At 43.2% G+C, this 27,966-nt stretch overlaps 2 protein-coding genes across 2 annotated transcripts in view; one reads left to right on the forward strand and one right to left on the reverse strand.

Moving 5' to 3' along the window:
* The window catches only part of LOC122944874 (lanosterol synthase-like), a 91,817-nt gene extending 81,482 nt beyond the window's left edge, over nucleotides 1–10,335 (forward strand). The window contains exons 21-22 of the mRNA XM_044303579.1: nucleotides 7,264–7,342; nucleotides 9,173–10,335. Coding sequence (XP_044159514.1) covers nucleotides 7,264–7,342; nucleotides 9,173–9,319 — 226 coding nt within the window. The 3' untranslated portion in view covers nucleotides 9,320–10,335. The remainder of the gene's footprint in view (nucleotides 1–7,263; nucleotides 7,343–9,172) is intronic.
* A 168-nt stretch (nucleotides 10,336–10,503) lies between these two features.
* C8H21orf58 (chromosome 8 C21orf58 homolog) lies at nucleotides 10,504–25,743 on the reverse strand. Its single transcript, XM_044304786.1, has 10 exons — nucleotides 25,699–25,743; nucleotides 22,870–22,939; nucleotides 22,297–22,357; nucleotides 21,491–21,564; nucleotides 21,219–21,401; nucleotides 17,079–17,193; nucleotides 15,993–16,132; nucleotides 14,707–14,951; nucleotides 14,482–14,540; nucleotides 10,504–11,791 (listed from the first exon to the last, which is right to left on the reverse strand). Exons 2-9 carry the CDS (start codon nucleotides 22,927–22,929, stop codon nucleotides 14,492–14,494), a joined length of 927 nt encoding a protein of 308 aa, XP_044160721.1. The 5' UTR covers nucleotides 22,930–22,939; nucleotides 25,699–25,743; the 3' UTR covers nucleotides 10,504–11,791; nucleotides 14,482–14,491.
* Between the last annotated feature and the right edge of the window lie 2,223 nt (nucleotides 25,744–27,966).

Raw genomic sequence — 27,966 nt, forward strand, 5'->3', positions numbered from 1 at the left:
ATGGTCCGGTAGTTCTTCCATGGTCCGGGTGTTGGTACTCCGTTATGTTCTCTGATTAGTTGTGCTACATGACAGAAGTGCCGTTCGCTTGGGCCTTGCTGTTGTCTGCACCTGTCAGTTTCTTCCCCCTTCCTTGGGGGTTTCATTGTGCAATACTGGTAACTGGTTTCTACATGTCAGTGTAGTCTCTCCCAGCTTCCCCTGGCGAATTCTGCATCATTTTCTGATATATGGATGTCTGGCGATTCTTTTCAAAATCAAGGGTGCTGTACTTGCCCCTTCCGGGGCAGTGTTATACAGTATGCTAGTCACTACACTTAGAATGGTTGATTAACCATGGCTGATGTTTTTTTCCCTATGGTTGCTACATTTAATTTTTCCTTTGATAATCTGGCTATTATTATCCTCATGTGGTCCAGTTCTGTGGATCCTACTTGAGCCTCTGACTGGGTAATCCTGCTTGGAGTCCCTGCCCCAATGATACTTAGACCATCTAGATGGCCGGTTCCCTCTGGGGAAGCTACTCATGGCATCTCTGACCGCACATGCTCTGCATGAAAGCTGCTTCTTTGGGTCGGGTTGGTACTTTTCCCTCCTGGGTCCCCATAGGCCTGTTTCACTCTTGAGATTCTAACCTCTATTCCCGTCACCCCAGGTTCAGTTTGTTGCTCCGGTTTTCAATTTACATTTATATTGGCCACTTCTGGGATGGAGCTTTCCCTCGATTTAAGAAATGTTCCTCCTTAGGCTGTTTGGAGTCCTCTCTCTTCTACTCCAATATCTCTGAGACGAGTGTGTCCCCACTTGTATTATCAGGGCATGTGACTGGTTCCTTTTTTCCTGAGACTGAGTGTGTCCAGGGATTTCTCTGGTCTTACATTTGACAGTGCTATTTTGTTCCAGTTTTTCTCAGGCTCGATTCTCACCTTCTTTGTGTGGGAACCATGTCTTTACGTTCCCCTTCTCCCCCAGAGGTTGGCTGCTTTCTCTGGCAGTATGGGGTTTTCACCTTCTCATAGATTGTTTCTGTTTTCCCACCTTACTTGTTTAACAGCCCAGAGTTGTGTTACTACACGCCTCTACCGCGCTACTATGTCCTAAGAGCCTTTATACTGTCATCAGATATAATTTACATTATGTCTTCCACAAATGTGCATACAAAACCATGTTAAAAGCAATTGTTCATGTAATTTGCCTGGTTACCAGTAGGTGGCAGCAACACATTGTCAGGTATCTAGTCACAGTTTAGTGTATCTGAGCTGGAATGGATTCCAGCTTAGCTCCCTCTCTGTGGAGAGGTGGACTGTTCCCACATCCTGCAGCATGGGTGGAGAAGGAAGTTAGAGAGGAGTGTAGCCCACCCCTGCTAGGGGTAGGGTGTGTGTGAGGAGTTCCCCTGCTTAGGGAAGACAGCAAGGACCTAGTCTCGGCTGAGACTTGGCCATATACCCAGTCTGACCACCTTCAGCTCTGCTGGATGATGAAAGCAGAAAGTACAGACAAACTCCAGAGTTCCAGGAAGAAAGCCTCCCCTGAGAATCCATCTGTGAGATAAGTCCAGAGTCTTAGGAGAAGCCAATTCCTCCTCAGCTAGTCTGTCCCCATACAGCAGAAGGTACCAGATAAGTGCAGAAGCTAATCTTGCCTCAATTTCACAGCTACCAAGCAGACGTTTTATCCTGCAAGCTCCCCATTTAAAGCAGAAGTATTCATTCCTGCCAATGATTGCCAAAACCTGCCGGGACCAAGAGACCAAAGCTGTATACTGCTTGGATACAAGTTATGTCAAGTAAAGCAACGTTTGAACTTCATCTAAAGGCCTGGACATCATTTCTTCTGCAAAATTAATTCCTCTATTTCTCCTACTATCTCTACGCTAACATTTATTGCAAGTGAGCCAGGAAGCCAGGAGTCTGGCCGTACCCAGGTAGTAGACACCGTGACACAATTATCACTATCCTACAGAGACATTATAGGCCATTACACCACTCTGGCATTCCTAATCTGGTCAAAAGAGGTTTGTGGAGAAGGGGATGTGCCTGTGTAGGGAGTACCTCCAGTGCACACGGATCCCTTCTATACACAAAAAAAAGAGGGGGGGGGGGGTCAAGCGCCAATGCTCCCTTGCAATAGGGATGAAGGTGTATAGATGATGGTGGAACAAACTGTATCACATGTGGCTAGTACAGTGGCCACTACATATCCAGTGCAAACAGTACAGACCAAAAGTTTGGACACACCTTCTCATTCAAAGAGTTTTCTTTATTTTCATGACTATGAAAATTGTAGATTCACACTGAAGGCATCAAAACATTGAATTAACACATGTGGAATTATATACATAACAAAAAAGTGTGAAACAACTGAAAATATGTCATATTCTAGGTTCTTCAAAGTAGCCACCTTTTGCTTTGATTACTGCTTTGCACACTCTTGGCATTCTCTTGATGAGCTTCAAGAGGTAGTCACCTGAAATTGTTTTCACTTCACAGGTGTGCCCTGTCAGGTTTAATAAGTGTGATTTCTTGCCTTATAAATGGGGTTGGGACCATCAGTTGCGTTGTGGAGAAGTCAGGTGGATACACAGCTGATAGTTCTACTGAATAGACTGTTAGAATTTGTATTATGGCAAGGAAAAAGCAGCTAAGTAAAGAAAAACTAGTGGCCATCATTACTTTAAGAAATTAAGGTCAGTCAGTCTGAAAAATTGGGAAAACTTTGAAAGTGTCCCCAAGTGCAGTCACAAAAACCATCAAGCGCTACAAAGAAACTGGCTCACATGCGGATCGCCCCAGGAAAGGATAACCAAGAGTCACCTATGCTGCGGAGGATAAGTTCATCCAAGTCACCAGCCTCAGAAATCGCAGGTTAACAGCAGCTCAGATTAGAGACCAGGTCAATGCCACACAGAGTTCTAGCAGTAGACACATCTCTAGAACAACTGTTAAGAGGAGACTGTGTGAAACAGGCCTTCATGGTAGAATATCTGCTAGGAAACCACTGCTAAGGACAGGCAACAAGCAGAAGAGACTTGTTTGTGCTAAAAAACACAAGGAATGGACATTAGACCAGTGGAAATCTGTGCTTTGGTCTGATGAGTCAAAATTTGAGATCTTTGGTTCCAACCACCGTGTCTTTGTGCGACGCAGAAAAGGTGAACGGATAGACTCTACATGCCTGGTTCCCACCGTGAAGCATGGAGCAGGAGGTGTGATGGTGTGGGGGTGCTTTGCTGGTGACACTGTTGGGGATTTATTCAAAATTGAAGGCATACGGAACCAGCATGGCTACCACAGCATCTTGCAGCGGCATGCTATTCCATCCGGTTTGCGTTTAGTTGGACCATCATTTATTTTTCAACAGGACAATGACCCCAAACACACCTCCAGGCTGTGTAAGGGCTATTTGACCATGAAGGAGAGTGATGGGGTGTTGCGCCAGATGACCTGGCCTCCACAGTCACCGGACCTGAACCCAATCGAGATGGTTTGGGGTGAGCTGGACCGCAGAGTGAAGGCAAAAGGGCCAACAAGTGCTAAGCATCTCTGGGAACTCCTTCAAGACTGTTGGAAGACCATTTCAGGTGACTACCTCTTGAAGCTCATCAAGAGATTGCCAAGAGTGTGCAAAGCAGTAATCAAAGCAAAAGGTGGCTACTTTGAAGAACCTAGAATATGACATATTTTCAGTTGTTTCACACTTTTTTGTTATGTATATAATTCCACATGTGTTAATTCATAGTTTTAATGCCTTCAGTGTGAATCTACAATTTTTATAGTCATAAAAATAAAGAAAACTCTTTGAATGAGAAGGTGTGTCCAAACTTTTGGTCTGTACTGTATGTACAAATATAGTGACAATGGTCATAGAAGAATGGTGGTAACCGTGTATCACAAATGACATACAACATCTATAGCCACCCAGGATGATGGGAGATAGCCATTAAGATATGAAAATTGTATAAATTTTGCCAACTAGATCAACACTAAAAAACAATAAAACCATAAATACAAGATTCATGTGTAAACATTTCGCTGGGGGGTAGTCATCAGGATAAGCACATAACACCTGTGACTTAGAACCCCCCCTGGCCAGGATAGCATGTACCTACTCCTGAGGAAGGGGAATTACAGTCCCTAAAACGTGTTGAGCCCGGTTACTTGAATAAAGTGATTTATTTGAAGCCTGTCTGAAGTGTTCTGCCATTCATCACTGTCATTCTGCATGCTCTTATTGACTTGTTCTAAGTGTTTTTGATATCATCAAACACTAAGTTGAGCAGCCTTCCTCTTGCGTATCTCTACTCCACTTGTTATATTCACTCCTCTCATTTCCACCACCCCACGTCTTTTCACCCCCTTTTGGGATTTTACCATCCCTAAAGGATTAGAATAACCTTCAGTTTTTTTCTTTTATTGCAATTCCTAATCTGGGACGTGCGTTATAACACCTTGGAAGGGCCCTGGGATAGTACCCTGCGCACGCTGCAATTGGCGTCACGAACAAATTCAGGATATATTATGCATCTGACCCTGCCACTGCATTAAAGTGGCATCAGCAAACCCGTTCCTGGTCACTGCTGTCACGCCTTGCCCTGTGAATGTGCGGAGATCTGTCAGACTGGCTGCACATGTCTGACTTCTTGGTTTGTTTGGATTTGGATTGGATTGAAGCTGGATCCACCTTCCCTTAGGTGTACTGGGTTTCATTGTTAGTGAGGCTATTTATCTAATGTGTTTCACAGGTCTTTATTAAAGAAATATGTGGAACCTGTGGAACCATCTCCATTGCCACCTCCCCCTGCCCTGGAGGATGGCAATTTGGAGTTTGAAATCTCTAAGATTCTTGACGTGTTCTTCGGGGTTCCCTCCAGTACCTGTTGCACTGCTCGGGATACGGTCCCGAGGAAAGAATGTGGGTTCCGGCTGATGATGTCAGTGCTAGCCGCCTGGTGAGGGCCTTTCACAGGGCACACCCGGATAAAGTTGGTCCGGGGTGTCCAGAGGTCACCCGTAGAAGGGGGGTACTGTCACACCTTGCCCTGTGAATGTGCGGAGATCTGTCAGACTGGCTGCACATGTCTGACTTCTTGGTTTGTTTTGATTTGTATTTTAGCTGGATCCATCTTCCCTCAGGTGTCCTGGGTTTCATTGTTAGTGAGACTATTTATATCTCCCCCCCCCCCCCAGTGGCCTGTGTGGGTTATAGTTATTTTCCTGGGAGCGCTTGATTTGTGGTGGATTGTCTGCTCCAGCTCTGCTCAAGATAAGTCCTCTCCTTCATTTCCCTTTGTGTGTTTTATCTAGGTCTCTAGGGAGACGCTTGCTTCTTCCTGGTTTGTAGAAGCAGGTTGCCTCTTCCCTTTTCCCTGCTGCTTAGGGTTTGCCCAGGGAGTTCAGGTTTAGGCACGAGGGCATGTGCATATCCACCATAGGGGTATGCACATGGGCACAGAAGTTTAGGGAAGGCTTTTAGGGATCGCTAGGAGGTGACCTTTTCTCCCTAGCTTTTGGGCCTAGTCGTTTGTTCAGTTTGGTTGTTTCCCTGCTTACCTACCTGTTGTGACACTTGCTTGCCTTACCATGAAGAGTCTTTGCTATTCTTTCTCTCAGTCGTTCAGCCTCCAGTGCTTTATTTCCTCTCTATCCTGGCCTTTATATGGTGTTTGCCACAAACAGGCCATGTTTTTGGTCTGAGACAATTTAGAGGATTTTTTTCTTGCTAAGTCCTCTTACTCGTCGGGTTCCTTTGCTTCCAGGCCTTATGGGATTGCCTTCCCTTCGCCGAGGGGTGGTCCACAGGGTCTTCCTTTCGTTTGTCTCCAGGAAGTTTTTTTTCCTTAGTTCAGGACTGCTCCTGTCCTTTTCCCAGGCATTTTCTCTATTGCCAGGTTCCCTTATAGCCTAATTTTTCTTGTTAGGTCTGTCCTCATATAGATCCTCCTACTGGAGCATCCTTTTATATGCAGAGCGCTACGCCATTACCAACAGACGCCATCCAGTTGTGCTGCTCTCCTGTTATTTCAGGGGGAGCCCTGGTTCTTCCAGATCTTTCCTGTCTAGTGCGCACTTGTTCAACTCTCGGTTCTTGTGCAGGACATCTAGCCTTTATTTTTCCCACCTTGGGTGGAGCTGGGCGTTTCCCTTCTTGCATATAGCTTTTTTTCCCAGGCACTTGTCCTTGGGATCCTGGCGGTCTCCCACAATTTTTTTCTTTGCACTCTTCCTGGTCCTGGAGCCTCTCGGCTCACTTCCATAGTTTACTATCTACCATTTCATGCTATGGCCTCTCCTGGTCCTGTTGGGTCGCATGGTTCTCCTGCCCCTGTGCACCCAACTTTTTGCATGAGATTTCCTTCCCACCCTCGGGGACTGCTTTTGGCTGTCCCATGGTGCTGTGTCCCCCAATGACATTAACGAGAAAATTGGATTTTTCTACTTACCGTAAAATCAGTTTCTCGTTCAATTCATTGGGGGACACAGATCCCACCCTTTGTTTTCATTTCTCTTTCTGTCAACGGGCAGCTGTTCTTCTTTCCTTCCCCAGTCCACGACATGTTGGTTCTTTGCTTTTGTTTCTCTCTTCTACTGCTATTGGTACAAACTGATTAGCCTAGTGTCTTTGAAAAAGGCTATAGCCCACCTGGGCAGAGCCAACCTTTTTCATATCTAGTGTCGCCTCCTAGTGGTAGCTGTGTCCCCCAATGAATTAAACGAGAAACAAATTTTACGGTAAGTATAAAAATCTAATTTTTTTGCCATCGTATCACTTTTATTTGACATTTTGTTGCAGATTTCTTGCACACAGTAAGTAGAGAAAATTCTTCTTCCTAACTTTTTTTTACTCACTCAGAAGTAGCCTTTGGATCATGGAGGACATCACAAAGGTACTGTCCAGCATGGATGTGAATTTAGCACCCTGGCTGAGACAGAAACAGTCTATGCAGTCTGTCTTATTGTGCCGGTCTCTCAGTTTCTGCACTCTCCTTCCCCTCTCCATAGACATTTATTGACATGTGTACTCTGATACTTTAGTGACCTGCTCTGTCCTGGACGGTTTCAAAAGAATTCTGTAAGAGAAAAGCATTTACCAACCATGATGGGTAGGAAGGGGTAAACTGCTTATAACAGGAGAACTAGACATTTCTCTCTGATAGGATGGATTACAAAGTTTCTTATGGTCACTTATACTTTTGATTTACACAAAGCTGTTTGAAAAGTTAGTAACTATTTAAGCATTGTTGTGCTTACAAATCTTTTGCAGGTATCCCAATGTTACGGTTTTGGAGAGAGGAGTCAAACTGCTACTAGAGAAGCAACATAGCAATGGAGACTGGCCTCAGGTATATCATTAGATAATAAAACACATGAATCTGTAGTGTATTTAACAACCGTAAACTACCTTCATTTTTAATAAAAATTTATTAAAGAAATGCTTTAGCGCTATATATTATTGTATCACACACCAGTCAGGTAGCCTTTGACGTATCATTTTATGGAATTAAAAGTCCCAACATACCTTTTACTAAAACCAAATAGAGGAATTAGAGAAAGGTGTAAGTTGCATATAGTAAATGTGGTAGCTGACTGATGTATGCAGATCCTTACTAAAAAGCCAAAGCTCATAAAAGAATAATGATGATAAATGTATAGCTTTATGTGTAATGTATTTCATTGCCATAAAAAATACATAGTCACTTTATATACCTTATGTCCTATCAGGTGAACTCCATTGTTAAATATACATAAGCAACCAAGAAATAGTCCTTCAGAACAAGAGCTTCTCTCCGCTCTGCCTAATTAAGGTGTTTCTAAGTTGAGGGGAAGGGGTGCTGGGGCTACTTCTATGACAACAATATATCCTAACTTAGAGCGCATGCAGCTGTATGCTGTCCACAAAAATGCGTATCCGTTTTTTTGTGGACAGTTCAGCATGTCAGCAAAAAAAAATATTGCATTCCATATTTTTGAGGACCCATAGACTTCAATGGGGCTATGTCCTGATTTTCACTGACAAGTATAGGACATGTTTTAGTTGTTTTGCGGAGCTGTGGAATGGAAGAAAAGGGCCCTATAGAAGTGAATGGGTCAGTATCTAATCCGCCAAAAAAATCTGCATTTTTGCGGACAGCACTACGGCCTTCTGAATGAGCCCTCAGACTACTTTCACATCTGCGTTTTGGTTTCAGGTTTTTGGATCCAGCAGAGGATCTCAAAACCTGACCAACACAGTTCTGTTTTCATTACACTTCAGGATGCATCGTTCCGTTAGGATACGGTTGTGTGAAATCGAAATGGAACATCCATCACTAAATAAATTGAAAGTCAAAGGGTGATGGATCCGTCACCATTGACTTACATTGTTTTTAGTGACGGATCCGGTTTGTTCCTTTTCGATGACCGGACACAAAACGGAATGCTGAGGGAACGGAAGGCATCATGATGCATCCTGAACTCATCTCTTTCCATTCAGAATGCATTGGGACAACTGAACTGCTTTGGCTCGGTTTTGAGATGCCAAGATGAGGATGCCAAAAAGCGTATGTGAAAGTAGCCTTAGAATGAAAAAAAGGGTTGTCATGATGGAACAACCCCTTTAAAGTCCACCCATTTTCACATATATTTAGGTTTAGGAGTTATACACATACATGACCAACATTTGTAGACAGTCCACACATATATACCAATTTATATTTGCTAGCTCATTCAAGCTCATTCATTAATTCTGTAATAATTTCCATTTATAACGTATAACATCCATTTACATTATTAGAAAAATGGGCTCCAGCTCACATTATCACTTATTAAAGGGGTTGCACCAAGATCAAAACGTATCCCCTATCCACAAGGTAAGGGTAAGCACCTGATCAGTGGGGGTCTAACCACTCTATTCATTCTCTATGGGACTGACGGAGCTAGCCATGTACAGCGCTCAGGTATCTATGGCAGTCCCATGGAGAATAAATAAAGGGTCCTGTGCAGGATCAACCGCAGCACCATTCCTTTGCAGGAATCTGGATCATGGTTCTCGTGATCAGTGGGGATTCCAGTAGTAGGACCCCCAGTGATCAGATGTATCTTGTGGATAGGTTTTGATCTTGGTAAAAACCCTTTAACACCCTCTCTTTATCTGCAAAAACCTGTTAAAACCATATGTTATCTTTGCCTTGCAGGGAAATATATCAGGTGTCTTTAACAAGACCTGTGCCATCAGCTACACTGCATATCGAAATGTATTTCCAATATGGACACTTGGACGTTTTTCCCATCTTTACCCAGAGAATCCGCTAACTGGAGTTCACAAGAGCAGGCATGGCTGAGGCAGATAACAGATCCGGACAGCCACCGTATACAGAAATCTCCCATCTGCCACACTGTGCATTTTATTTTATTAATTAACATTTTAATTTAGCATTTTTGCCTTTTTCTTTTATCTGATCTTAATTCACTGCAGTGTTTAATATTTTTAAAATATCTCAGCTATTTTACTTTTGGCCATTTCTAGTAGTAGTAATTTATATTAAAAGGGATCACCTTTCCACAGGGCAGGTGATAAATGTAGGAGAACAAGCGGTAGTGCGTATGTCAGTCCACTGCGTCAGGAAATTCTGTGGCACTGACAAAGTGATGTCTGCGTCAGTCCCATAGAAGTGGATAGAGCAGTGGACTGACATGCACACCACCACTCCATTTAAGAAGGGGACTCAGGATCCCTGGTGGAATCTGATTGGTTGCTATGGGCAACTGAGCCAGTTTTCCTTTACACCAGTTTTGATAAATCTTCCCCGATGACTTGAGAACTGACCAATAGAGATGATATATTGTAATTGTTTTAAACCAGAAACAGTTTGATACATATGAATGTAAAGACTTTACATCACCTCTCTTGTCATGTTTTATACTGAATGTTACACATAGTGTACATTACAAGCTGGTCCCGCCTAACACTTAGGAGTAGCCTTATTAATAATGATACAGTGATTGTTGTCACACTACAGACGTATTCATTTGAACAATGTCTGGAGCCCATTTAGTTTTACCTGACCCACATCTCATGATTAATGTCCATATTACTAACTAATGTTCTGAAACTGGTACTTTCTGGGGATATACAGTCAAAATGATCTTCGGACATATCAGATATATACAGTAGAAGATCCCTTTGTGAAGTGTGTGATTTTAGACCGCCACTACTTTCAATGCTAAAGGGATCTATAGAGCACTTTTACGGTGCATTTAAGGTACGTGTTTAAGGTAAAAGTCAGGAAATTTGCACGACTTAGGCCTCATGCACCCGACCGTATTTTGTTTCCATGTCCGTTCGTTTTTTTTTGCGGATAGGATGCGGACCCATTCATTTTAATGGGTCCGCTAAAAACGCGGACAGCACACCGTGTGCTGTCCGCATCAGTATGTCCGTTCCGTTGCTCCGCAAAACAAATTAGTGGATGTCCTATTTTTTTCTAGTTTGTGGACAAGGATAGGCATTATTACAATAGATCCGCAAAAAAAACGGATGCCATATGGAAAGCCATCTGGTTTTTTTTTTTGCGGACCGCAAAACACATACGGTCGTGTGCATGTAGCCTTATACATCCAACTGCTGTCTGCAAGGTGTGCAAGTATATGCCATGCAGTTGCATATGTTTCCCCACAGGCCACAATTCAAAAAACAAAATTGCAATGCCTAACTGCATAGCAAAGTACAGCAGAGTCTCCTTCTCTGTGTAGCTAAACAAGTTGTACACCAGCCCAGCATATAACAAAAAAACAGGGTGACATTTAGAAAAAGTTATACACCATGCTTTGGCGTATATCTGTCACAGATTGTGATGCAAAGGTTATTTGCGCTGCAATCTGCGACTTTTTCCCCTTTTCCACTGCTGTGGATACACGATACATGTTTGAAATGGGAATAAACCTTTATCAACTAAGTTCTGAACTTGGAATCAAACCCTTTCTCGTTAAAAGACGGCATTCCAAAGGGTCTGCAGGTGCAAACCTTCTCAGATAATTTTTTTTTTTTCAGGGTTAAACCACAACTGATAGAAAATAGTAATTTAGTCAATAATTTAATTGTAGTTAATGTAGTTAGTAACACAGTAACATTGAACTTTCTAATATCTTTTATATGATCTGTGAAAATTGTATTGACCATGATCCATCTTCAGAAAAGGACATCCTTCACAGACTTCAGAAATGCAATTGCTTTGTTTGTATTTTTTTTCTTTAATTTTGTTGCAATTTAAAAATAGTAGAAATCTCAGCTTTTTACAATTTATTACAATATGTCATGCAAATAAAACAACTAGTTTGTATACATTCAATAGCCTTTGTTATTATATTGGCATACATTGTTTGATGAGCAAATCGAGCTTCGGATGCTACAGAACTCGGCTTTGGTTCCAACTGGTACCTCGTAACCGAGTTGGATTCCAAGTTTTAAAGTGGTTTTCCACTTTAAACATCAACTACCGAAGTTATTCAACAAAGTGTTGCACGACTTCGCGAATAACTGAATAACATTTTAATGCTGTACGGAGACGGATCTCTGTACAGTATTAATCCAAAGTTTTGAACGAAGCGACTTTGGATGTAGCATCCGAATCTCGCTTCGCTCATCACTAATTAATGAGCATCAAGCAATTCTCTCGACTGAATCACCGAGCAGACTTTCCTCCCTTTAGAAGAGAATATGGCTGTGTGGTCAACAGACTTCCCACGTGAATTGCTGTGTGCCCATTCAAAAGTTACCTCCTGGCTGAACAAGGGGTGTTATGTAAGAAACATCACTGGAGAAAGGGGAAAAAAAAAAAAAAAACATTTTAAGTGAAAATATTTATAGAAAAATAGTTAAAATATTTAGATATATAAAAATACATCATAATTAGTACCAATCGCTATAAAAATAAGCCCTGGAAGAAGCAACTACAACAATAGGGGGAGTTTATCATGAGGGTAATATTTATCAAATGTTGCACATAGGGGTTCTTTATTAAAGGTTTTTTTTTATCTGTTATTCCTCAGGATAGGTCATCAGTATTTGATCAGTGGCGGTCCGATAGCTAGGGTTGCCACCTTTTCTTCAAACCAAACCCGAACAGAAGGGAGGGAGGGGAGGGAGGGCCCCCTTCCAGGCCCCACCCATGTCCCGCCTCCAGCCATGCCATGTCCCGCCTCCACCCCTGGTTGCTGTCGCACCGCGATCGTTACGCCCCTGAAGAGGCTCATTAGCATATTATAAGTCTTTATTTTAAGAGAACGGCGGCAGCGGCAGGCAGGGAGTTATAAAACACACTGTTATGTACTGCTGACCTTAGCCCATCGCTAATGTCAGTCAGCTACATAACATAACGTTTTTTATGATGATTGACAGATTTAGAAACCTGTTTAAAGGGTTTCTATCACCAGAAATACCGTTATGTAGCTGACTGACATTAGCGATGCGCCCATGTCAGCACTACATAACAGTATGTTTCTAACATTTGTCCCTGCAGCCGTTTTTTGTAAAAAAAAAAAAAAAGCACTTATTATATGCTAATGAGCCTCTAGGTGCTATGTGGGCGTAAAATCAGCACCTAGAGGCTCCGTCCACTCACGCTTTATCCCGCCCAGGTCCCCTGTTCTGCCCACCCCGCTCCTCTTGATTGATTGCACTGTTCCCTGCATCGTTGACGAAATCCCGCGCCTACGCCGTTCACTTCTGTCTTTGGCGCAGTGAGTGAAGGCCGCTCTCCTGATGCCGGCTTCCTCACTGTGACGTAGTCGGCGCAGGCGCAGTGAGGAATCGGGCACCAGGATCACATCATTCACTCACTGCGCCGAAGACAGAAGTGAATGGCGCGGGATTTCGTCGACGATGCGGTGGACCGTGCGATCAATCAAGAGGAGCGGGGCGGGCAGAACGGGGACCTGGGCGGGATAAATCGTGAGTGGACGGAGCCTCTAGGTGCTGATTTTACGCCCACATAGCACCTAGAGGCTCATTAGCATATAATAAAAGTGCTTTTTTAACAAAAACGGCTGCAGGGACTAACGTTAGAAACATACTGTTATGTAGTGCTGACATGGGCGCATCGCTAGTGTCAGTCAGCTACATAACAGTATTTCTAGTGGTAGAAACCCTTTAAACACTGTTACATTTACACACTTCAAATGTTTTATATACCTTTTTAGATGTGACTATCTAGGACAGGTGTCAGGACACACACAGGTTGAAAAACCACTCTGCAGGCAGGGCACAGTGGGCACTGGCCTTGGCACTACTTGGGCAGGCTGCTGGAGCTGGACTGGAGGAAGAAGAATGATTTATCCCACAGAGCTCCCTGCCTCTCTCTCTCTCTGATGTCACTTCCTGTGGACCTGACTTCCTTATCAGAGAGAAGGAGGGAGGGACTCGGAGGCAGGGGAGGAGCAAGGAGGAGCGAGGGAGACCAGAGACTGAACAGTGAGTGAACACAGCGCTCTGACTCTGAGGCTGCGCTGCCTGGCATCACTATCACTGTAGAGACTGTAGAGGAGTGAGGGACAGCTGATCGCTGTGCTCAGCTGATCACCCGGCCCAGCCGCTGCAGTGACAGCTTATGCGATCGCATCATCGAGTCTCAGGTCGGACGTCCACACTGCAGTTTGAATGAATCCTGTGCCCGGGTCTAAGAAAAGCTTGTACCCGGGCACAGGATTACAAACCCGGAGTGTCCGGGTCAATCCCGTACGGGTGGCAACCCTACCGATACCCGGGACCCCGCCGATCAACTGTTTGGGAAGGCAGCAGCACTCGCAGTAGCTTTTTCAGCTTTTCCTAGGCCGTGTGACGTCATGTTTATCTGTCACATGGCCTATGTGCAGCTCAGGCCCATTGAAGTAAATGCTTGTATAGCTGCTGTGTTTAGGATCGCAGCTCACTCCCACTGTGCTTGGTGAACTGAGAGAAGGCCGCATCGCTACTGTGAGCACCAGTGCCTTCTCAAACAGCTGTGGTATGCCTCCTCTTGTTAACTTTTTGGAAAAGTGGTGATGGTGTTAGAAAAAGCTAAAAAGTTGCATATTTAGTAGCAAAATAGTACTTGCAACAACATTTGTGACTTTTCTTCACCAAAAAACTGTTGTACAATGTTAGTACATGACCCTCATTATTTGAAAGGCAGGGCAGAGTAAACAAATAAAAGGGGTTAAAAGATTGGCTAAACCGGAGACAGTCTACTTCTAAGAAAAGAACAAGTTTGTGGATTTAAACAAGAATGTTTTCGTTCACTGACAGTATTCAGAGATCTGGAAAACAAAGTAAATGCAACAGCTAGCATATTAGAGTTGTATAAAAGTTGGTAAAAACCGCTGCAGAATATGATGCTGCTATATATTATTTACATAAAACTGGAAGACCCCCTTAACCCTGCCAGACCCCTTTAACTCTGCCTATGTAATCATATAGAAGTCTTTTGGAAAAAAAAAAAGCATAAGAAGACTAATCATTTGCTCTCACCTTGCTCAGCTCATGGTCTTATAGTGCGCTCGGGAGTCTGTGTGAAATTCCATCCATTGCTGCACTTGAAAAGGGAAATGTTATAAGAGGACAGATAACGCAGATGAGGGATAACTAACATACTGGGTCACTGAGAAGTGATGCATTAGCTGGGTCATGTATACTAAACTGGTGACATATACTGGGGTTGGCACCAAAAAATGTTCTGTTTCACTGATGACTTACATGTGCATTGCTGGAAGTGTTGTTGTTGGACCGGTAACATGGTGCACGGCCTGAGGGAACCCTCCTGCTTGCCCCATGCTGTTTGAAGGCATCATCATTTGAGGCCACATTGGATAGCCAATTGCTGGCTGCATTGTAGGAGGCGCAGGCGGAAGGCCCGGTGGTGTATAGTGGTGGTGATGGTGTACTGATGATGGACGGATCTTCTCTGCTTTCAAAAGTACAGGGTTGGCAATATGAAGGTCCTGAAAAAAATGCAGAACGGTCAAAAAATGAACTAATAGTATTATAGTTACTCAACTTTTTATTATAGATTAATGTCTACAGATCAACCACTACCTTATATAACCTCATTACCTTTTATCAGGTTCTATTATTAATATTATTCAAAAGTTAGTATGATGATCATCATTATTAAAGAGGTTGCGCCATTTGCATAACTTCTTTCCATATGCCTAATTGGAGAATACGGATGTCATAGAGAGGCATGCCCTGCACAGAATGGTGGCCTGTCACCACCAAAGGCAGTGCAGTTTGCAGGCAGCATGTCATAGAGCAGGAGGAGCGGAGCAGATTGCTATAGATTTATGTGGGAAAAGAGTCAGGAAAACTTTTGACTTTATACATTTATGTTTCTGCTTTTTATTTATGTAGAGAATTTTGTAAAATATACATCTATTTAACATTTAGCTTGCAGGCCTTTATTATATCCATACCGTAGCTTCTCTCTAAAGAGAGAAAAAATGGTATGGCCCATTTTTCGTCCTGTAAAATGCATCCATAGGGGAGCTGGATAGGACTAAATATGGCGTCAGTCATATAAACCTTCATGAAACCTGGCTTTCAGTTAAAGAGGACCTTTCCTGACATGCCTGTTTTAACAGCTTCATGCATTTCCCATGCAATAACAATTCTGAAGCATCTATTTTTGGTTCTATGTTGTGCCATTCCTTTATTATTCCTGCTAGAAGTTACGAATGAATCGCTAGCAGTCTGCAGTAAGGGTACAGAGGGGAGGTAACCATCATATTGGTGTGTGTTCCTGTCAGGCTGCTCAGCAATGGTGATAGACTGTACACAGGATAACATCATTACCATCTATTGTAGAGCAGTGTAGTGAGGCCTCATCCCCGCACTCCTGTAGGCAGCTCTGCAAGTGGGATCAACCAGTACTTTTAACATTTTAAGACAAATTGCTTGGGGCCATTTTAAATAATTCCCAGAGAACCCCTTTAAACAGCATACCACCAGAGGATGTGAGATCATAGAACATAGAAAACACATACTTGTTGTGACTGAGGTAGCGACTGTGGTGCATTTCCGGCAGCTTGTGATAAACCCATAGGGGGCAGTGCTTTCAGCATCATGTTCTGCATAATGATCTGGTGCATTTGGGCATTCTGCATAAGCATCATCTCCACCATATCTGTATGAGAGAAAAGATTAAGGGTATGTTCACACGTAGCAGATATGATGCAGATTTGACTAAGCGGATTTTCACGCAGCAAAGTCCACAGCATTTTATACTCCCAGCAAAGTAGATGAGATATTAAGAACTCTCATGTACAAGCTTCGAAAAAAAGTTTCAGCATAAATTAATCTGCAGTGAGGATTATGAATGCTGCAGATTTCCACTGTGGAATTCACCTAGTGCAATGCAAGACAAATCTGCACCAGAATTTCCAGTGTGTGTGGCCGAATCCTCAATCTAGTAGGTATGTGATCCCAATGAGGAACATATATGTCTTCCTTCAACTGTAGAGACAGGTGAGTTGATTTTAGTGGTCGGTCATTTAAAAGTTAAAAGTAAGTGGTTGCTGACAACCAACATCACAATCATTGACCTGGAAAAGAGTCACAGCCACCAGAGAAGAGTCCTGGTTATTCATGAAGTCCCGCTCTCCTGCCCACCTGCTGATAACTGACCGTCTTCTACCTAGTTTTCTCTCTTTCTATCTAGGAGAGAACTGCAAATTATCAGCAGATGGGCGAGGAGAGCAGGAGATTATCAGTAACCATGACTCTTCTCAGGTAGATGTGACTCTTTTCCAGGCCTGTGCTCTAATTGTTATGATGCTGGTTCTCGGCAACCACTTACTTTTAGGTCATGAGTGACACACCGCTGAAATCTGCATTTCTGTCACTATTTTATGCTGCCCTCAGTGATCTCAGCATAAAGTTGATGACAGGTTTCCTTTAAAGGGCTCATGCACACGACTATGTATTTTGTGGTCCGTAAAAAACACAGCCCCATTGAAGTGAATGGTTCCACATATGGACCTGTAAAAAAACGGAACGGAAACGGAAAAAAATACATTTGTTTCCTATCTATCATTTCCAAAACTTTTTTAATGTCTACGCCAGCTTCTTACCTTCTTTGATGCTCCCTGACCGTGGCGGCTGATAGGCTTGTGGAGGAGGAATCTGAGTGATCAGCGGCTGCTGTGGAGGTAGCTGCTGGATTATAGTGGTTGGCTGCTGGGGTAACTGTTAATTAAACAAAGGATGTTTTTAAGGTTATGTACAATCATAGTCATATGTAGGAAGCAGGGCCATACACCATCAATATTTGTTGGCCAAACAGACAGCTATTTCTCCTGACCTTCCTATACAAAGGCTCACTTGGATCGGCTGATCATGCATGTGCTCTAAATGGGGAGAGAGGCATAGGCCACCACGTTATCTCTCCAGAGCAAAGGATTCAAATAAAAGTCAACATGCCCGACCCTTCTTTATCCCGACATCTTTAAAGGGTCAAAACATATTAGATGGATAGCCAATCTCACTGAAATTGGGGGTTTGGCTGACAATTATCACGCGTGTATGGCTGCCATTTCTTTGCATTACCATTTTCTGACAGTCGTAATTTTTTCAGATTTCAGTCTAGAGAGCTGTAGTTTTTATTGGTACAATTTTTGTGGTACATATGACTTTTTGATCCCTATTACTCCATTTTTTTTGTGGGGGGGGGGGGAGGTGTCGAATCACGTGGTTTTAATTTTTTTTTCCATTACGGCGTTCACAGCACAGGAATTTTTTTCTTATATTTTAATAGTTCATACGTTTTCTAACATGGCAATACCTGATACATTTAGTTTTTTAGTGTTAATATATTTTTATATGTAACATTGGGAAAGGGGAAAACTTTTAATTTTTTTAATTTATTTTATTTTTTTACTTTTTACCCCCTTAGGCTACTTTCACACTTGCGTTCAGAGCGGATCCGCTGATATAATGCAGACGATGAATCCGTTCAGAACGGATCAGTCTGCATTATATTGTAAAAAAAATTCTAAGTGTGAAAGTAGCCGCAGACGGATCCGTCTATACTTTACATTGAAAGTCAATGGGGGACGGATCCGTTTAAAAATTGAGCCATATTGTGGGGTAACTGTTAATAAAACAAAGGATGTTTTTAAGGTTATGTACAATCATGGTCATATGTAGGAAGCAGGGCCATACACCATCAATATTTGTTGGCCAAACAGACAGCTATTTCTCCTGACCTTCCTATACAGCGTTCAGGATGTCCGCCTGCAGAGCGGAGCGGAGCCCAAACGGTGCCAGACTGATGCATTCTGAGCGGATCCGCATCCACTCAGAATGCATTGGGGCTGGACGGATGCGTTCGGGGCCGCTTGTGAGAGTCTTTAAACGGAACTCACAAGCGGAGCCCCGAACGCAAATGTGAAAGTAGCCTTAGTGGGCTAGAACCTGTGGGGATTTTTTTATACTTTGTCCTATTCACTCTAATAGAGATCTGGTAAGCTTTAGAAGTGTACACGCTGCCATGGTTTTGATAACAGCATGGGGGCTCTGATTAAAGGCAGAGGGAGCTGCATCCCTCTGCCTTGCCTTACAGATGCCGCAATCTGTGTTGTTCATGGCATCTGAGGGGTTAAATGACGGGCTGTGGCGTGGTTGCCATTCCCTGTCAGTGCCACCGCATACCTGCTGTATGATACAACCGGCACCCACCGAGTATGGAGCGGGCTCACAGCAGCAGCCAGCTCCATACATTCCCTCAACCACCATGACGTACCGCTAGGTCACAGTGGTTGAAGAGGTTAAGCATTCGTTAGCCATTTCTGTCTGAGATCCGTTATTTTAGACGAAAAACAAACAAAAAAATTTTCATCTAAAATAACGGCTTTCAAACAGAAACGGCTAAAACTGATGCAAAATGTGCATAACATAATGGATGCTGAAAATACAGGATCCGTTTTTTACTTTATTTTTCTGTTCTTCTGACGTGTCAGAAGAACGGAAAAATAAACGGTGATATCACCCGGCTTTATTTTAAAGCGTACATGTGGTTTCTGTCAAGGTTTATGAAATGCATCTTAGTAGCACAACACCGGTTCAATTATGCATGCTTGTGTTCTCAAAGGGGAGAGTGAAATAAGCCCTTTTCCCCCTAATATCTGGTAAACGAACATTGGCTGAATATCTTATAGGGGTGCACCGAAATGAAAATTCTGGTCCGAAACCGAAAATTCAGGATGCCCTTGACCGAAAACCGAAACCGAAACTGCCTTTTTGCCCAAATATATATAATGATATTTATAACAGTGCCATCCACAGACCCCCACCCACCCCATAACAGTGCCATCCACAGACCCCCCACCCCATAACAGTGCCATCCACAGACCCCCCCCACCCCATAACAGTGCCATCCACAGACCCCCCACCTCATAACAGTGCCATCCACAGACCCCCCCACCTCATAACAGTGCCATCCACAGACCCCCACCCACCCCATAACAGTGCCATCCACAGACCCCCACCCACCCCATAACAGTGCCATCCACAGACCCCCCACCCCATAACAGTGCCATCCACAGACCCCCCCACCTCATAACAGTGCCATCCACAGACCCCCACCCACCCCATAACAGTGCCATCCACAGACCCCCACCCACCCCATAACAGTGCCATCCACAGACCTTCCCCCATTGCCGCTCCAGTACAGACTAGTTATAAAATGTGTACAATTAATAAGGATTCTATTCATGAGGCCCCCTCTGCAGTAGAACATTCAATATAGCCACATCCTACTCACAGGGCTGTTATCTTAATGCTGGCCGGCCGGGCAGACGAGCGGTAGCGTCACGACTGACGTCACATGCCTGCGCCGCCTCCTTCATTCAGAAAGTAGGCCGGGCACTTGACGTCAGTCGTGACGCTACCGCTCGTCTGCCCGGCCGGCCAGCATTAAGATAACAGTCCTGTGAGTAGGATGTGGCTATATTGAATGTTCTACTGCAAAGGGGGCCTCATGAATTGAATCCTTATTAATTGTACACATTTTATAACTACTGGAGCTGGGGGCCGGAGCACAGTGAACGCACCGGCCCCCAGCTCCTCCTCCCAGTCCCTCCCCGCTATTTTCTGCCGATATGTACCAATATCGGCCGAAATGGATTAGGCCCATTTTCGGCCGCCGGAATTTCGGTGCACCCCTACTTATTATACCTTATCTCTGAGAAGGCTTCATTACTGGTTTTGGTTCACAATTACTGATGGAAATAACTGACCAAATAACCAAGTGGAAAGACACATAATCCAAGTTGCTTGAGGTCCAGGGTGAAGTCACAGTCAGTGATGGTTTGGGGAGCTATGTAATCCGCTGGTGTTGGTCCACTGTGTCAAATCAAGTCCTAAGTCGGAGCAGCCATCTACCAGAAATTGTTAGAGCACTTCATGCTTCCCTCTGCTGACAAGCTATATGGAGATGCTGATTCCATTTTCCGGCAGGACTTGGCACCTGCCCCCACTGCTGCTAAAAGTACCAATCCCTGATTTAATAACCATGGTATCACTGTGCTTGTTTGGCCAGCAAACTCGCCTGACCTAAACCCCATAGAGAATCTAAGGAGTATTGTTAAGTTGAAGTTGAGAGACACCAGACCCAACAATGCAGGCGAGCTGAAGGCCGCTATCAAAGCATCCTGTGCTTTCATAACACCTGAGCAGTGCCACAGGCTGATCACCTCCATGCATTGATGCAGTAATTCATACAATAGGAGCCCCAACCAAGTATTGAGTGCATACACTGTACATACCGTATGTTTCAGTAGGCCAACATTGCTGTATTAAAATCATTTTTAATTGGTCTTATATAATATTCAAATTTTCTGAGATACTGACTTTTGGGTTTTTATTAGCTGTAAACCAGTGATGGCTAACCTCCAGCACTCCAGCTGTGGTGAAACTACGACTCCCAGCATGCTCCATTCATTTCTAGGGAGTTCTGAGAACTGCCAAGCAAGTGCGCATCTTGGGAGTCGTAGTTTTACCACAGCTGGACTGCCGGAGGTTAGCCATCCCGGGATGTAAGTCATAATCATCAACATCAAAAGAAATAAAGGCATGAAATGGCTCACTCTGTGTGTGTAATGAATGAATCTATAGCATATATGAGGTACGCTTTATGAATAGAATTACTGAAATAAATTAACTTTCCAATGATCTTGTAGTTTGTTGAGATCCACCTGTAGTTTTGTGCATACCTGTTGTTGGATGATCCTTGGTGGTTCAGGTGGAGGAGGTGGAGGATAAAAGCGCACCGGGGGTTCTGGAGGAGGTGCTGTATGATAGAAATGTATGGGAGGAACTTGATCTACATTTATTTTTTTCCTACGTGTTCCTTCCCAGGTATGAGGCCTAGCTATCTCATCAAGGAGTTGTTGCTCCTGTGTTTAAAAGTCAGAATAAATAAAATGTTATAAGCATATTAACGGTCTTACATTTTGATAATAGTCCAGAGATATGGTTCACTTACCCGTAATTTGTGCAGCAGATCCTTTCGCCTGCGCAGTGCAGACTGTAAAGCCTCTTCCTGGCCATCATAGCTCCCTGATAAAACAGAGCATGGTCACACTACAGTAAGCATTCCTTAACCTGATACTGATGTTTAAGGCTATACTGATGTGTATGCCTATATTAGGCGTATTTCTGGCGCAGATTACGGTGCAAAAAGATCCGTAATCTGCGAATTTTCCCTGCTCACACCAGATATAAAAAAGTCGACGTGGCGTGGGCGGGGAACATTTACCATTTTCTACGCCTGTTTTACGAGTAGAAAAAATGGTCTAAATATAAGACAATTAGGAAGCTGACTTACATCTTATGAGTGCGGGACAATAGCCCCGCCGGGCTTACCTGTGCATCGCGGGACGGGTGAGTCTACCTTACTAAAGATGGCAGCCCACATGTGTTCGCTGGCGAACACTGCGAACTGACCATCACTGTCAAGAACCAAGAATATTCACAACAGTTCAAACAACAGTCCATCAACGGGCAAAAAAACGCACACTAAAAGCATGATTATATACAGGCACAGGCAGTCAGCTGCATGCATTCCCTGACCGCAACAGGACCTTGGCACAACTGCGCGGTGTGGTCGCACCCTTATGGAAAAGCTGCATTATGTATTAATAGGCACCAACGATTCTCCTGTTCAGTTAAATCTGAATCTTCTATAGCTCCTCACTTCTATAGCAGCTCCTTTTGAAGGGACTTCAAGTCATCATATGCAACCACCAAAACTGCACTGTGAAGCTAAACAATTTTCTCCCAAAATCTTACTTGCTGTAACAGGTTCTGTATCAGATGAATCATCCGCAATCTCTCGCTCATTTTCTAATCTCTAAAATTATAAAAAAAAGTTTAAAAAAAAATATATAAATTCAGGAAAAACAATAAGCACACTGCTAAAACATTGTAAGTTCAGTGCTCAGCAAGTATGTGTAGAGGGTATACAAACAAGCTCTTTGCAAGCTCTGCCTCCAGATGCCACCAGATATAAGGTAGCTATCCTATAAGTCAATGTTTGACCTTTTAAGAGGCCTTGAGACATGACTTGGATAATAACTAAGCCAGCATCTCATCTGCAGCCAGCTGCTTCTGAGTGATTGCCACTCATCAGTGCAGAGCAGAGAGCATTGGCTTACACTGATGAGCAAATAGGGTAGCAATGTTTAACTTTTGACTTTAAGGCCCCATATCTCACCATTCACTACAGCTTCGAACGTGAGACTCCCATCATTTTATAGACAATCATCTTGGCTATTCCCATACATAAATTGGACTTGCAACAATTTAGCATATGATTAGTTTTGTAGATATAAACAGTAGGACAAATGCAATGCACTACTTTACCTTTTCCAAAAGTTTCAGTTTTAGCCTGGTCATATGATCCATCAAGAATGGGTCTGTCATGTTTGGGTATCTATGAAAAATACAGTAAAGTAGTCAGAAAAAATAAATATAGTAAAATTCAGCAATTAAAAAAAAGGTATATTAAAAGTATATTACAGGGCTCACATGTGGCAGATACTCCACACATTTGCCATTGTACAGTACCATCAAAGTGGTTGAGATTTAAGAAATGACCTGCAGTACAGAGTTGAAATCGACAGTCATGTAATTCATGAGTTTTATGTTCGGTTGTTTTTGCTACAAATATATCCACAGCAGACTTTTCGGCTGTATTTCATGTCCTATGTGGGCTTACCTTTAGAGCTCTGATGGGAGCTGCCATGTTGTAAAAAAGCACTTGCCCATTTTCACACTGCTAATTTTTTTTTCTCTCTTCTTCTGACGGATTAGAAGAATTGTAAACTCAACGGTGATGCGAACCTACCCTAAACTGAGACTAAGGGTGCATTCACAAAACCGTATGTATTTTGTGGTCCACAAAATGCGGATCTGCAAAAAATACGGATAACGTCCGTGTTGCATCCAGTTTCTTTGTGGATTCTTTGTAACAATGCCTTTCCTTGTCTGCAAAACGGACAAGAATAGGACAAGTTCTATATTTTTGAACAATAAGGCCTCTTTCACACGGGCGTTGCGGGAAAATGTGTGGGTGCGTTGCGGGAACACGCGCGATTTTTCAGCGCAAGTGCAAAACATTGTAATGCGTTTTGCACGCGAGTGAGAAAAATCGCGCATGTTTGGTACCCAAACCCGAACTTCTTCACAGAAGTTCGGGCTTGGGATCGGTGTTGTGTAGATTGTATTATTTTCCCTTATAACATGGTTATAAGGGAAAATAATAGCATTCTGAACACAGAATGCATAGTAAAATAGCGCTGGAGGGGTTAAAAAAATAAAAAAATAATAATTTAACTCACCTTAGTCCACTTGATCGCGAAGCCGGCATCTTCTTCTGTCTTCATCTTAGCTGTGTGCAGTAACAGGACCTTGTGGTGACGTCACTCCGGTCATCACATGATCTTTTTCCATAGTGATGGATCATGTGATGACTGGGATGACGTCACCACAGGTCCTGTTACTGCACACAGCTAAGATGAAGACAGAAGGAGATGCCGGCTTTGCGATCAAGTGGACTAAGGTGAGTTAAATTATTTATTATTTATTTTTTTTTAACCCCTCCAGCGCTATTTTACTATGCATTCTGTATAACCATGTTATAAGGGAAAATAATAATGATCGGGTCTCCATCCCGATCGTCTCCTAGCAACCGTGCGTGAAAATCGCACCGCATCCGCACTTGTTTGAGGATGCTGCGATTTTTACGCAACGCATAAGTGATGCGTGAAAATCACCACTCATGTGAACAGCCGCATAGAAATGAATGGGTCAGGATTCAGTGCGGGTGCAATGCGTTCACCTCACGCATTGCACCCGCGCGAAATTCTCACCCGTGTGAAAGGGGCCTAATAGTCTAAGGGGTTACTCACACGGCAGTTTTATTGATGGCCAATGAATAACAGACATAAAAAAATATGACATGTTCCATCTGTTTTCACTGATCGACACCTCCTGTAAATCAGTGAAGAAAAAAATCATCCATTAGGCCTCATTCACATTTCCGTTTTTCACTGACAGCACACATACCCATTTATTTCAATGTGTCTGTTCACACATTTGTATATTTACTAACACTGGGTCAGTGAAAAATTCAGGGAGACAGGCACTACATTGGTCCGTGATGCGACCAAACACACGCATTGAAGTCTATGGGCTTAGTGAAAATCAAGGACACAACACGGATAACATCCGTGTTGCGTCCGTTTTTCACTGACCAGTGATAGGAGATGTTCTGGAGATTAATTTTCAGCTGGGCAACATCCGTGGCATACAGATGACACACGGAGGGTAAAACCAGACACAAGGACCCTTTCATGGATATCTTAACTTATGTAAGGCCTCTTTAACACTACCGTTTATTTTTCCTTTTTGCGGGCCATTTTTTGCGTTCCATATACGGTCCGTTTACGGAACCATTCATTTTTAATGGGTCCGCAAGAAAAAGGAATGTACTCCGTATGCATTCCGTTTCAGTGTTTTCGTACCTCCGTTCCGTGCAAAGATAGAACATGTCCTATATTTGGCCGCAAATCACGTTCCGTGGCTCCATTAAAGTCAATGGGTCCGCAAAACAAACTGGAATGCATACGGAAATGCATCTGTATGTCTACGTATCCGTTCCGTTTTTTGCGGAACCATCTATTGAAAATGTTCTGCCCAGCCCAATTTGTTCTATGTAATTACTGTATACTGTATATGCCATACGTAAAAACGGAACCGAAACGGAAACACAACGGAAACAAAAAAAACGGAACAATGGATTAGTGAAAAACGGACCGCAAAACATTGAAATAGCCATACGGTAGTGTGAAAGAGGCCTAATACAGAGTGATTTTTTTTTTCCTCAGACATGGAAAAGGCCTAAAAACTAAATGTATCTGTTTTGTGTAGAAATGTATCTGTGTGAATGTAGCCTTATACAATGGATCAGTCTCAGTTAAAAAAAAAAAAAAGAAAGCCAATGCGCCAATGTGAACAGAGCCTTAGACGAAACTTGTGACCTCTACCTAATGGTAGAAGTTCTAGGTTCCAGGTGAGATTCTCTTTTTTTCCTCCTTAGCTACACCTGTAAATCTCTATTTTTGCTAATCATTTAGGCCCAACATATCTGATCCGCGCTCCCCGTCCCTGTATGTAAGAGAGTGCACTTACCTGGATCCCGTCGTCTTTATTCCCAGCAATGTGTTGTCCTGGACGCAGTCCTGCTCTCGGCTGTGGTGCTTGTTGCCTGACACTACCTGTAAACAGTCCTGTATCTAAGGCATGTGACTGGTGATGGTAATCCTTCCACACCCGGGATCAGCCGCTATTCATTGTGCTGTGTGTGCTGTCTCATAGTGACAGGTATCAGATGTCATCCTCACCCATTATCAATGTATTGATCTGCAAGTAGATGCAACTATTCCAGAAAGAAGGAAAATGACTGGAAATCAAGTTTTAGAACTTTAGGCTGCTTTCACACAAGTCAGTGGTTGATCAGTGATTTTGGAGCCTACACAGAGGTACAGATCTTTCCATTATACCTTTTCTGTGTTTTTCACCCGCATCTGTTTTTTGCCTCATGCACACGACCGTTTTTCGGGTCCGCATATGAGCCACAGTTTTTGAGGCTCGGGTGCGAACCCATTCACTTCAACGGGGCCGCAAAAGATGCAGACAGCACTCTGTGTGCTGTCCGCATCCGTTGCTCCGTTACGCAGCCCGGCAAAAAAAATATAACATGTCCTATTCTTGTCCGTTTGGCGGACAAGAATAGGCATTTCTACAATGGGCCGCCTGTTCCATTCCGCAAGTTGCGGAAGGCACACGAGCGGTTTCCGTGTTTTGCGGATCCGCAATTTGCGGACCGCAAAAAAAAAACGGAACGGCCTTTGGCTCACATTCATTGATGAAAATCACTGATCATAATGGTGGTCATTTATTAAGGCCACTTTCACACTTGCGTTGTTTTCCAGTATTGATATCCGGCAGAGGATCTCAATACTGGAATTAAACAGATCTGTTTTTGCACATCAGGATGCATCCGTTCTGTTAGGCTACATGCACACGTTCAGGATCCATGTGCGGAGAATCCGCACTGAAATCCGCAGGGGTTCGCAGGCAAATCTGTGCGGTCAATCTGCAACAATCGGTGCGGACTTGCAGCGGATTCGGTGCGGATTTTGCTAAGTGAATGAAGAAAATCCGGTCAGGAAAAAAAAATAAGTTGACATGCTGCGGATTTTAAAATCTGCTCCAAAGGTGAAAATCTGCGTGGAAAAAAAATCCACATTGTGTGCATTGAGAATTTCAAATTCTCATAGAACACAATGTACTTGACCTACGGTGCGGATTTTCCGCATGCAAATCTGCACGCAATCCTGATCATGTGCATTTAGCCTAAGGATGCAGTTGTATGAAATCAAAATGATACTGTCACTAAATACATTGAAATACAATGGGTGACAGATGCGATTAAAAAAAATATATGGAATACCGGAAAAAAAATATTTCTATTTAGCCCTCATGCATTCTGAATGTAAAGAGATCCGTTTAGGATGCATAAGCTGTGGTTTTGTGTCTGGTCATAAAAACAGAAAAAAATTGATCTGGTGCTGAAAACAATTTAAGTCAATGGTGACGGATCAGATTTAAAAAAAAATTGAATTTCAATGTATTTAGTGATGGATCAGTTTTGATTTCACAGAACTGCATCCTAACGGAACCGATGCATCCTGATGTGCAAAATCAAAACTGATCCGTTTAATTCCAGTATTGAGATTCTCTGTCGGATCTCAATACCGGAATTAATAACGCAAGTGTGAGAGTAGCCTAAGTCATAAAAATAGTGGCAAATCCTTTTTTGACCGTCCGTGCAACAATATTTAGTCGTATGGCCAGTTTTGCGCTGTGTTCAACAGCTGGGCGTAATGAGGGCTTGTCAGGGGATTGTGTCAGCAAATGTACTAACATTTAGGCTACATGCACAAGACCGGATGTGTTTTGCGGTCCGCAAATTGCAGATCCATAAAAAAAAAACGGATATCCGTATGCCATTAGTTTTTTTGGTTTTCTTTGCAAATCCATTGTAACAATGCCTAAAACGGACAAGAATAGGACATGTTCTATTTTTTTTTTGCGGGCTACAGAACGGACATACTGATGCGGAAAGCACACGGTGTGCTGTCCGCATTTTTGGCGGACCCATTGAAATGAATGGGTCCGCATCCTATCCACAAAAAAAACGGAACGGAAACAAAATACATTCGTGTGCATGTAGCCGTACACCTGGAAACAGGCATAAGGCCACTTTCACACGAGCGAGTTTTCCGTCTGAATGTGATGCGTGTAGTGAGCACATGGCATCCGGACTGAATCATGATGCACTCCTTTGAATGAGTTTGTGCACATGTGCATCAGTTTTCATGTATCATTTTTGCG

This window comes from Bufo gargarizans, chromosome 8, assembly GCF_014858855.1.
Source record: "Bufo gargarizans isolate SCDJY-AF-19 chromosome 8, ASM1485885v1, whole genome shotgun sequence".
NCBI lineage: Eukaryota > Metazoa > Chordata > Amphibia > Anura > Bufonidae > Bufo > Bufo gargarizans.

Bases quoted from the DNA above. Each gene is read 5' to 3' on its own strand.
- C8H21orf58 (XM_044304786.1), bottom strand. From the start codon at position 22,929: ATGACAGACCCATTCTTGATGGATCATATGACCAGGCTAAAACTGAAA. The intron at 21,402-21,490 runs GTAAGTGAACCA...TTTTAAACACAG, and splicing joins ATCTGCTGCACAAATTACGG to GAGCAACAACTCCTTGATGA. The intron at 14,952-15,992 runs GTATGTGTTTTC...CATTTTTTTCAG, and splicing joins CGCTACCTCAGTCACAACAA to GACCTTCATATTGCCAACCC.